We start from the raw sequence: 12,255 nt of genomic DNA, 5'->3' as shown, positions 1-12,255 counted from the left end.
GGGCGCTGCCGGGCGGCGGAGCGACGGCGGGGAGGAGAGGGAGTCGGCGAGAGGGTGCCCGGGGCGGGGCGGGCACGGCCGCGGGGAGGGCAGGGGGCGCCGCCAGCGGCTGCGGCGCGAGTCTGCGAGCACCTCCCCTGCCGGCTGCATCCCCCACGTCCCAGCAGGAGGAGAGGACCCCCTAGCGCGCCGTGCCCCTCGCAGCCGATGCGCCCACACCCTGGCTTCCGACAGCTGGCAGCCATAGCAACCCGGCCACAAAGTTTCGCGACGCAGAAGGCGACTTGGAATAAAGTTTTCCTTGGCCCTTCGCTCACTCTCCCCCGGCCCGGGTTTACGGAAAGCGGCAGGAAATCAGAGCTCACGACGTGCCGGCTCCCGCGTCCACCTTCTCCACTCCTGGCCCGGGCAGCGCGCCCAAGGTGGGTGCACCGCGTCGGGGCTTCCTGCCCAGTCCCCTGGCCCGGCATCCTGGGACGCGGCGCGGCCAACTCACCATGGTGACTCGCGCCGCGGTCGCGCCTCCTCCGGGTCCGGCTGCCGGGGAGCTGGGGCTGGAACGCAGTCTCCTGGGCGAACTTCAAAAGTTGGTTCCCCTCGCCAAAAACAGGCTCCCGACACCCAAGCACTCACAGGAGCCAATGGGAACCCAGGGGGGACTCCATCCAGGCGGGATCGGCGGCGCTAGGTGAGGGCGAGACGGCTGCGACCTAGCAGGCGGGGCGCATGCTGCGGAGGGCAGGAGTCCACTCGGACCCGCCGCTCGCCGCCGGCCCAGGTGAGTCCGATGTACTCTGAGCGTCCGCCTCGCTCCCCTGCCTCGTTCCTCTTTCTTCGGCCACTTAATCCGTACTCCTCCGGCTGAGTCTCGGCTCGGGCCGGGCAATCTGTCCATAAATGGAGAACTCAGCTCAGGCCTGACCAATCAGGGTTTGTTTTCGCAGCGTCACTCCTCAGGGAAACCGTAGTAGCCAACAAGCTTGGAGCTGCTGGAGTTTCCAAAGACCTCTGGATCCTGTAGTCCTCCTCCCGCGCCAGCCTCCGAAGAAAGCTGCGGACCCAGCTCGCTCCTGGTAGCAAGACCCGAACGGTAAGGAAGAAAACCCTCGTGAAAGAGGAGCAGACTTTTCACTTCTCTGCGTTTTAAGACGAAAGTTAGGGTGGGTTTCGCTTCCAAGTTGAAGTGGCGTGATTTTCCCAGAACTTTTTTTTAAGAAGGAAATATTTTATCAGCATAAAACATCAGAGTCGTGGCAGCAGCCCAAAGGAAATCCTTTTTCTTTCCTACGTCTGGATTGTGAGCAAAGTCAAAAATATCATTTCCCCACCCCTCCTTTTACCTGAATTTCCTTGGAAAACAAAGGAAGCCTTCCGGCTGCTTTTTCTTTCTTTTCTTTTTTCTGTTTTTCTTTCTCTTTCCTTTCTTTTTTCTTTTCTTTTCTTTTCTTTTTTTCCTTTTTCTTTTCTTTTCTTTCTTTTTTTTTTTTTTTCACGTTTTGATGACAGAAAAGTTGTTGCACGTGCAGTGGGCAGAGGGCAGGAGAGAGGAGAGAGAGGTGGGAAGAAACCCCATCCAACCTCAGCCAACACATCTGCTGAAAACAATCAGAACTGTAAAATGCATTATTACAGAGCGTCGAATTTCCCAGAAGATTGGCGGGGAGGTTGGTGGGGGGGGAGCATAATCTCAAAATCAAGGTAGGGAGTTTGATTTTATTGTTCTGGAGGCTGAGGAAGTAAATTTGGTGGGTCTTAACAGGCTCCCTTCCTGGGATCTGTAGAAGATAAAACTGATAAACTTCAGGGCATAGAGAAACTATGAAGCATAATGATATTATGATACTTTCTGAAATTCGGTTGAGGGTAATCCCAGCACTTTGGGAGGCTGAGGTTGGTGGATCACCTGAGGTCAGGAGTTTGAGACCAGCCTGGCCAACATGGTGAAACCCCTTCTCTACTAAAAATACAAAAGGTAGCCCGGCATGGTTGTGCATGCCTGTAATCTCAGCTACTCGGGAGCCTGAGACATGAGAATCGCTTGAACAGGGGAGGTGGAAGCCGCAGTGAGAGGAAATCGTACCACTCTCCTCCAGCCTGGGCGACAGAGCAAGTCTCAAAAAAAAAAAAAAAAAAAAGAAAAGAAAAGAAAAAAATTTGGTTGTAGCTCTTCACTTGACTATCTGAGCATAGAGTTAGAAAGGATGTTAAACATTATCTTGTCTAAAAGGGTAAACAAAATGTTACAACATGCACAAATCTCGAAAATACCATGTTAAGTGAAAGAAGCCAGGAGCAAAAGACCGCATATCATATAATTCCATTTATATGAAAGTTCAGGATAGGGAAATCTATAGAGATAAAAAGTATATTGGTTGTTTGCTAGGGGCTGTGGGAGAGGGGAAATGGAAGTACTTGCTAATAGGTATACATTTTCCTATCAAAGTGATGAAAATATTCTGGAATTAGATAATGGTGATGATTGTACAAGTTTGTGAATATACTAAAAACCACTGTGTTGTGCTTTTTAAATGGGTGAATCTCATGGTGTGTTCATTATATCTCTTTTAAACGTTGAAAAAAAAAACATATTGTCCAAATTCTTGTAGTAATCATTCACATAGTTTGGCAACAATATAATCGAATGTGTATTATAAGACAGCATGGCTAAACACTGGAGTTACAACTGGTCCCTGCCCTCACTGAACTTACAATTTTAGAATGGGGAAAACAAATGATGAATTTTTTAAAAGAATAAATAATTACAGGAAAGAAGCAAGCATAATGAAACGCAACAGTAGTTTTGTGCAAGGAACTGTTATATTTGGAGCTGTAGTTTAGGGTAGGAAATTCATCTGGTATGGTTATGTAGTATGAATTGGAAAGAAAACAGCATGGCATCTGTACTAGGCATTGCCTAGGTACACACAGACATGATAAATTCTCAGATAAGTCTGACTCCATATTTCATAGGGGAATATCACCTTCAAAATATTACTGGGCCAGCCAAGCTCAGTGGCTCATGCCTACAGTGCTAGTGCTTTAGGAAGCCAAGATGGTAGGATCGCTGGAAACCAGGCATTCAAGACCAACCTGGGCATCAGAGCAAGACTCTATCAAAAACTTATAATAATGAAATTTAGCTGGGCATTATAGTGCATGCCTGTAGTCCCAACTACTTGGGAGGCTGAGACGGGAAGATCGTGTGAGGCCAGAAATTCGAGGCTGTAGTGAGCTATGATCATGCCACTGCACTCCAGCCTGGGCAACAGAGTGAAGCCCTGTCTCAAAACAACAAAACCTATCATGAATTTTAGGAATGTATAAACAGAGGTTATCAAAACAAAAATGTCAGCTTACCAGTAACACAAGAAACCCTACCTAAGCCACCATCCCATCCATGGTCAACCCTGATTCGTAGTCAGATTGACATGGGCTTTGAGATATACAAAGGCATAGTTTCTTTCCCAAGTATAGCCCAGGAATACAGTGAAACACTGAAAAAGTCTTAATAATCCACTGACAATCAACTGACAATTGATCAGTCTTAGATTTATCAAAAACTACCTTGAGACTATTCATCCATTATATCATCATTTCTGATTTTTTTAAAAAATGTTTTAGTGTTTACTTTTATTGCCCTAATAATCTATAATCTCTTTCAAGTTTCAAGAGGCACACTTAACTGTACTAGGCAGGACTTTGATGAAGATGTATGCTTGTGTTTATTTTTTATAATATATATGAGATTTTATATGTATATATGATTTATAGATATGATTATATATTTTATAATATATATGAGAATGAGATTGTTATAAAGTTATATATATATATATATAAAAGTAGTGCTTTATGTATTATGAGATTTGGTGACGCATAGACTTGAAATCTGGTGTTTCTACTTAGCTGTGAGATCTTAGTTTCTCTGAACTTCAGTTCTCTTATTGATAAAACAGATTGATGTGAGCATGAAAGGAAATGTGTGTAAAGATGGTCAGTAAATGTGGACTCCTTTTTCCCTTCATCTATCTCAGGTGTTCTAGGTCAGAGATTCAGAGTGGAAACCTGGATGAGATTGGATAGACCATGGCCCCTGAATTGCATGCCAAGGGTAGGGACTGTTTGTGTGTGCTCTTTTCTTTAAGGAGTGTTAAGAGCTTTCATCAGATTCTCCAAGATGCCTTAACAGACAAAATATTAGAAGCCACAGCTCTTGATCATATTAGTTATGCTTCTCTTGGCTTTTGTTTCTGTTGTGTTTTTCTTGAGGCATATAGATTAGAACTGAGCGTGATGCCTTAAGGTCAGAGGCTCAGCTTGGATTCTCAAAACAGAACCCACTAATTCACAGTTTGAGTGTAGAATATCATGTGTGGTCATGTGATACAGCCTATGATTTCGTGAAGAATCACTTCAAACCTGTTCCCGCTCCATCCTTAATTTAGGGAAGGTGGTACATCGTCAGTTTGGGCTAGAACGGCCTCTTAGATACTTACAGCCTGATATCCCTGGGAGAGTCTTGGTTTATGCCTTTAGTCCAATGAATTTATTAATTGTACCCATCTTTCATTCCCGAAAGGGCCTAGTTTGAATAATAACTTATATGGTCACCCTAGATTTCTGGCCAAATTACATTTTTAAAAATCCTCACCTTTTAAAATGAACATTTTCCCAATTCTTATTTCCATCTGTTTTTCAGAGGATTCAGTACTATATTGCCAGATATTTATTATTTCCTTCTTTTCTTTTCTTTTCTTTTTTTTTTTTTGAGATAGAATCTTGCTCTGTCACCCAGACTAGAGTGCAGTGGCGCGATCTTGGCTCACTGCAACCTCTGCCTCCTGGGTCTAAGCGATTCTCTGCCTCAGCCTCCCGAGTAGCTGGAATCACAGGCACCCGCCACCACGCCGGCTAATTTTTGTATTTTCAGTAGAGCTGGGGTGTCACCATCTTGGCCAGGCTGGTCTTGAACTCCTGACCTCATGATCCACCTGCCTCAGCCTCCCAAAGTGCTGGGATTACAGGTGTGAGCCACTGCACCCGGCCTTGATTTGTTTTTTGAGACAGAATCTTGCTGTGTCACCTAGATTGGAGTGCAGTGGTGAGATCTCAGCTCACTGCAACCTCCGCCTCCCAGGTTCAAGTGATTCTCCTGCCTCAGCCTCCAGAGTAGCTGGGAATACAGGCGCCCACCACCACGCCTGGCTAATTTTGTATTTTAGTAGAGAGGGGTTTCAGCATGTTGGCCAAGCTGGTCTCAAAGTCCTGACCTCAAATGATCTGCCTGCCTCAGTCCCCCAAAGTGCTGGGATTATAGACTTGAGCCACGGAACCCGGCCGGATATTTATTCTTATTCAAGACCATAGTAGCAGTGAAGTGGAAGCAACTTTTAAAACTGTAAAACTCATTCTAGACACATGATGGAGCTAGTCAGATGAGACTTTGTACATACCTTGGCATGATTAATTGCATTTTTCTGGGGCTGAATGAAAAGGAACCAATAAAAAAACAAAATGAATACAAAGTAAAATTTTCTGTATAAATCTATCAGTGAAATAAATCATTGTTTATGCTTTTTGGAAAGCAGCAAGAAAATAATATCGAGCAATAAAACGAATTTCCCTGTCAATACCATAAAAAAATCATTCAGAATGCACTCACAACACTAAAGTTAATTAAAATGGCTGGGTGTGGTGGCTCACACCTGTAATGCCAGCACTTTGGGAGGCAGGTGGATCACCCAAGGTCAGGAATTCAAGACCAACCTGACCAATATGGTGAAACCTTGTCTCTACTAAAAGTTAGCCAGGTGTGGTGGCCTGCGCCTGTAGTCTCAGCTATTGGGGAGGCTAAGACAGGAGAATTGAACCTGGGAGGCGGAGGTTGCAGTGAACCGAGATCCTGCCACTGCACTCCAGCCTGGGTGGCTGAGCAAGACTCCGTCTCCAAAAAAAAAAAAAGAAAATTTGTTAATGGGAAAATTAGGAACCTTTAACAAGACACTAATGAAAGAGAGACTTGTATCATTATCAGTGTGAAATGTTCTCTACAATCACTGTTTTTATAACACATATCATGTATTAGGTTCACTAGATATTAGCTACTGAGCTAAGTGCTTAATTAACAATGTCTTATTTAATCTTCCATACGACCCTGTTAGCTCCATTTGCAGTTAAGAAACTAAGTTGAGAAGACTTAAAGTAATTTGCCCAAGCTATTACTCAGCTATCCTGCATCAAATACATACATTTGCCTGGCTCTGAAGCCTACACTATTACCCTTTAAGCAGTGATTATGTAATAGAAATGTCCATCAGAAGAAATTGTCCCTAATGCAGGCCCAAAACGAATAGGAAGAGCACACTTATTAAACCTCGTGAGCCTTTCCAAACCAGAGCTCTCAGAAAAGTGTTGCTTTTAATGGAATATAAAATTCCATTTGCATAGTGAGTTTAACTCTAAACACTTTTCCCTCTAGTATGTTGGTATTGGTTTATAAAAAGGATATGGAAGAGAATTTCACCAGTTGTATAATGTAATATGATGCTACTTCTGATTAAGATAAAATTAAGGCCGGGCACGGTGGCTCAAACCTGTAATCCCAGCACTTTGGGAGGTCGAGGCAGGTGGATCACCTGAGATCAGCAATTCGAGACCAGCCTGGCCAGCATGGTGAAACCCCGTCTCTATTAAAAATACAAAAACGTAACTGGTCATGGTGGCAGGCACCTGTAATCCCAGCTACTCAGGAGGCTGAGGCAGGAGACTCACTTGAACCCAGGAGGCAGAGGTTGTGGTGAACCAAGATAGTGCCATTGCACGCCAGCCTGGATGACAGAGGTAAAAAGATAAAATTATTTTGCTGTAACAATTATTTTACTGAAGTAAAGGAATAGAAATGATTTAAACATATGCTTAAATTAGTAGCTTATTAAAAGCATGTTTATGTAGATTATTATATTTTCTCTGATTTAAATCAATATTTTATTATCTTTCTTCCAGTTTCAATTTGATTTTACATTCAGAAGATAAACCTTGATCTTCCTCCAAATCTAAAACTTTGGAGTTGAAATAATGAGTTATGGTGGGCCATGATCTAGCAAGGAATGAGGAAGTCCATGGAAATGAGCTTTGCAGATAACTAAATCTCCTGTCCATATCCTGATGTTCTTTCTTTTCCCCAGTCACTGTCGATGTTCACTTTCCTGTTGGATTCTGTGTATTCTTATAAGTCATCTGAGCTCTTTGCTGCAACAAGGCAAGGCATGGATCAATAAATATGTGCATTTCAAAAAGTAAAAAATAACAAATCTCTGCATGAACCTTGCCTTTTGTCCTTTTTTCTTTTTCTTTCTTTCTTTTCTTTTCTTTTTTCTTTCTTTTTTTTTTTTTTTTTTGACAGCATCACACTCTATCTCCCAGGCTGGAGTGCAGTGACACAAATATGGATCACTGCGCCAGGCTCAAGTGATCCTCCCGCCTCAGCCTCCCAATTAGCTGGGACCATAGGCACACACTACCTATAGCTCAGCTAATTTTTTTATTTTTTGTGGAGACAGAGTCTCACCCTGTTACCCAGGCTGGTCTTGAACTCGTGGGCTAAAGCAGTCCTCCAGCCTCGGCCTCCCAAAGTGCTGGGATTGCAGGCATAAACCACTACACCCAGCCAAATCTTGTCGTTTTTAGACACGAAAACTTTTTTTTTAACTTTAAGAAAAGTTTTTTTCTGAATGAAACCACACATTTCATTGACTTCTGAAAATACACTGAATATCAAGCAGCTTTTGCTTTAAGACTCAAGGTTATGACCATAAATATTGATTATTGCACAGGATTGCATGAACCAAGGTCTTTGGGGACTATCAAATGAAATGACTGTTTGCCACTATCATGGTCTTGGACTGCTGTACTTATATGGTTCTCCTGTTTTTTTTTTTTTTTTTTTTAAGTTTATATCCTCCCACTGGCAGAGATTTAGTTATTTATTTATTTATTTATTTATTTATTTTATTCTATTTATTTTGGAGATGACATCTGTGCTCTTTTGCCCAGGCTATAGTATGGATGGCGTGATGACAGCTCACTGGCTGCCTGAAACTTACCTGGCCTCAAGCTGTCCTCACTGACTCAGCCTTCCAAATTGCTGGAATTACAGGTGAGCGACCACAACCTGGCCAAGAGAGATTTTTTTCCTCCCGTTATCTGTTGCTCCAATTCTAGCTTTCTTTTAGTAACAAGGATCAGAAGAGCACACTGGGTTTTACTTTAGAGGAAAAAAATACATTTTATATATAAGATTTATATATATATTATATATTATATAAACATATATTTATATATAGATCTATATTATATATAATATACATTTATAAATACATTTATATATTATATAAATATATATGTATATATATTTTTTGAGATGGAGTCACTCAGTTGCTCAAGCTGGAGTGCAGTGGCATGATGTCGGTTCACTACAACCTCTGCCTCCCAGGTTCAAGCGATTCTCCTGCCTCAGCCTCCTGAGTACCTGGGATCACAGGTGCGAGCCACCATGCCAGGCTAATTTTTTTTTTTTTTTTTTTGAGATACAGTCTTGCTCTGTCTCCCAGATTGAAGTGCAGTGACGCGATTTCAGCTCACCGCAAGCTCCGCCTCCCGGGTTCATGCCATCCTCCTGCCTCAGCCTCACAAGTAGCTGGGACTACAGGTGCCCACCACCACGCCTGGCTAAATTTTGTATTTTAGTAGAGACGGGATTTCACCATGTTAGCCAGGATGGTCTCGATCTCCTGACCTTGTGATCTGCGTGCCTTGGCCTCCCAAAGTGCTGGGATTACAGGCGTGAGCCACTGCACCTGGCCACGCCTGGCTAATTTTTGTATTTTTGGTAGAGACAGGGTTTCATCATGTTGACCAGGCTGGTGTCAAACTCCTGACCTCCAGTGATCTAGCCGCTGTGGCCTCCCAAAGTGCTGGGATTACAGGCATGAGCTACCATGCCCGGCCTTTGCTTTATTTTTTTGTTTTGTTTTTGTTTGAGACAGAGTCTCACTCTGTCACCCAGACTGGAGTGTACTGGCACGACCTTGGCTCATTGCAACCTCTGCCTCCCAGGTTCAAGCGATTCTCATGCCTCAGCCTCCCAAGTAGCTGAGACTATAGGTGTGTACCACCACACCTGGCTAATTTTGGAATTTTTAGTAGAGACAGGGTTTTGCCATGTTGGCCAGGCTGGTCTCGGACTCCTGGCCTCAAGTGATCCACCTGCTTCAGCCTCCCAAAGTGCTGGGATTACAAACATGAGCCACTTTGCCAGGCCAGAAAGAAATTTTTTTAAGGTATACATGCCCAGGAGCCCAGGAAAAACAGAAGACAAAAGAAGGCAGGGCTGTGCATCTCTGCATGGTTGGATGTTCTTTTCTTCTGTCTCTTGAACCTTCTCCTGCTTAACTCACAGTTGTTCCTCTTCCCCTAATTTCAGCTTGCAAAGTGCCTGTAGCCTGTCATGATCCTGATGTGGGCCCCAGAACAACCTTTTTGCAACGTTGCCCACAGCTCACTGGAAACTGCCCTCTAGGCCTTTTGATTTAAGTTCCATAGGGAGAAAGGGAGGGAGAGAAAAACAGAGAGAGAATCTGACTCACCCAGCTCAACCTTTTGAACCACACCACCCAGGTCATAGGTCACTGACAAGAAAGGCTCTACTGGGACCAGGTGCCTGTCCAGTCGCATTCCAAGTGAATGCTGTGAGAGGAGTGGTGTCCTAAAGCCTGCTGCCCCATTAAGAAGAGATGGCAAATGGGGACAGAGTCTCTGGGGAGGGAAGACAGGGTAGACACTCCAAATTTAGGGCATGGAGCAGTTTGCTGACTGCGCCTGTCTGCTGCCTTGATTTCTACACTTATGAGTCCAGGAGGGTAATTCCATTCACCTCTTCAACAGAAAAAAATGTATGGCCTTTGCAACGATCATCATTTCCCCTTTATTGTCATTACGCCTGTAAATGTGTTTACATACTGGAGATGTGACATCATTTTTCCTTTATTATCATGTACTTATAAATGTGTTTTTGATTACATGCCTTTAAATATTTGTGTAAACACATAGATGTATGTGTTGTGTGTATGTATTTAAGATGACTTTTTGTTTCTTTTCTTTTCTTTTCTTTTTTTTTTTGACACAGGGTCTCACTCTGTCACTCAGGCTGGAATCCAGTGGTGTGAACACGTACCTCAAGCAATCCTCCTGCCTCTGCCTCCCAAGTAGCCAGAACTACAGGCCGTGCCAACATGGCTGGCTAATTTTTTTTTTCTTTTTTGTAGGAGTGGGTCTTGCTATATTGCCCAGGCTGGTCTCAAACTCCTGGGCTCAAACAATCCTCCCTCCTCGGCCTCCCAAAGCTGGAATTACAAGTATGAGCTACCACGCTCAGCCAGATAACATGTTTTTCAATGTATTGTTACAAACACTTGGGGAGATTGAATAGAGTGAATCTTGGTGTTCAGCATGATGGCAGCATGGTTTCCAGCTGACGACTGTTTTCACTCAGCACCACAATAAACCTTTACTGAGCACCGTTGTAGCTTCTGGAGAAGTAGAAGACAAGTTCCCTGTCCTCATAGGATTCACATCTTTACATGTACATCCAAAACATACAAAAATGCAAGAGAATTCTACCTTCACATAGAACACGTTCCCAAAACACGCACCAATGTCAGATATATAAAGTTCAGAAACAAACCTACATGCTTTAAGCACAGGTTTCTATTTTCAGAGATCTGAAATGTAGTATAAAATTCCTGATTGTGTGTTGTCCCTTAGACATAGTCTTAAGCTATAATTCCAGCATGCATAGATGTTTTTAAAATCTGAGCGTCTCTATCCTAGCTGAGCAAAGTTGACCACCTAAAGTCCAATAGGCAGCTTTAAGATTTGGGTCAGGCCGGGCGCGGTGGCTCAAGCCTGTAATCCCAGCACTTTGGGAGGCCGAGACGGGTGGATCACGAGGTCAGGAGATCGAGACCATCCTGGTCTACACGGTGAAACCCCGTCTCTACTAAAAAATACAAAAAACCAGCCGGGCGAGATGGCGGGCGCCTGTAGTCCCAGCTACTCGGGAGGCTGAGGCAGGAGAATGGCGTAAACCTGGGAGGCGGAGCTTGCAGTGAGCTGAGATCCGGCCACTGCACTCCAGCCCGGGCGACAGCGAGACTCGGTCTCAAAAAAAAAAAAAGAAAAAAGAAAAAAAAAAGATTTGGGTCAGGCTATTTACCTCTGTAAATCATACTTTTTTTTTTAACCTGTAAAGACAGAGATAATAATAGTACTTTCATCATTTATTTCTCGCATAGTGTTGTCAGAATATGAATTAAATCATATAAAGTAATAGCAATGGTGAGTGATGCATAGCATTGTCTCGGTATGAGTTGTCATTATTGAGGCTGAAGGTTCACTACCTTCTCCACACCTAATGATTCCTTTCTTTGTCTCAATTGTTTTGTGTTTATGAGAACAACACTCCTTTTTACTAGTGTTTGCACTTATATTTTCTCCGTATTTCACTAATTTTGAAAAAGCGACAAGGCTAAACAGAAACCAGTATGAATGTAATTGAGTAAATGCTGTAGCTTGACAGAGCTGGTGGCACAGATGGACATGAGCTGTGGACTGGCAGGCAGCACCGCCACGAGATAGCTCAAAAGGTTCCTTTGTTGCCTGGCCCATTGTCCTGATGCCATGTAGGAAAGATGGCTCAGGTGCATCTCTATACAATGTCTGTATCTGTGGAAAGGTGAATGTACAAAGGTCAAGGGCACAAGAAGATGGCCCCTCTCTTTTATTGTGTTGAATTCCTGGAAATCCCGAAATAGAACCAAACATGATAAAGTTGATGACAGTTTCCCATAGGAGGAATGCTTCAAAAAGGACTTGGTAACAAATGGATTATGTGTTGGACCAAGAATGTGATTCTAAAAACAGCTATGACAATTATAAACTTCCATAATGTAAAGTAATACAGTTTTGCTCCAAATTATACAAAATAAATATAAGTATGCATTTTTATTACGAAAGAGACCTCAGTGAGTTGAAAAGTGCATGACACCACATAAAATATCACACAACCATCAAAATCCTAGCTATATAAATTCCTTTTTTTTTTTTTTTTTTTTGAGACGGAGTCTGGCTCTGTCGCCCAGGCTGGAGTGCAGTGGCCGGATCTCAGCTCACTGCAAGTTCTGCCTCCCGGGTTTACGC

General features: G+C 43.3%; 2 protein-coding genes across 5 annotated transcripts in view; one reads left to right on the top strand and one right to left on the bottom strand.

Moving 5' to 3' along the window:
- Positions 1 to 866, bottom strand: part of MYO1E (myosin IE) — a 248,139-nt gene extending 247,273 nt beyond the window's left edge. The window contains 1 exon segment of the mRNA XM_017895857.1: positions 497 to 866. Coding sequence (XP_017751346.1) covers positions 497 to 499 — 3 coding nt within the window. The 5' untranslated portion in view covers positions 500 to 866.
- Positions 65 to 12,255, top strand: part of FAM81A (family with sequence similarity 81 member A) — a 166,848-nt gene continuing 154,657 nt past the window's right edge. For 3 of the 4 annotated variants that reach the window (XM_017896061.1, XM_017896070.1, XM_017896098.1), the window contains exons 1-2: positions 684 to 778; positions 945 to 1,090. The gene's annotated coding sequence lies outside the window, so the exon portion shown is untranslated. Of the gene's footprint in view, positions 423 to 683; positions 779 to 944; positions 1,091 to 12,255 lie in introns of those variants that run through there. The other variant, XM_017896078.1, reaches the window with a different exon arrangement.

This window comes from Rhinopithecus bieti, unplaced genomic scaffold (assembly GCF_001698545.2).
Source record: "Rhinopithecus bieti isolate Rb0 unplaced genomic scaffold, ASM169854v2 scaffold_947, whole genome shotgun sequence".
Taxonomy (NCBI): domain Eukaryota; kingdom Metazoa; phylum Chordata; class Mammalia; order Primates; family Cercopithecidae; genus Rhinopithecus; species Rhinopithecus bieti.
The sequence above is the reverse complement of the archived record's forward strand: the minus strand, read 5'-3'. Positions and strand labels throughout refer to the sequence as shown.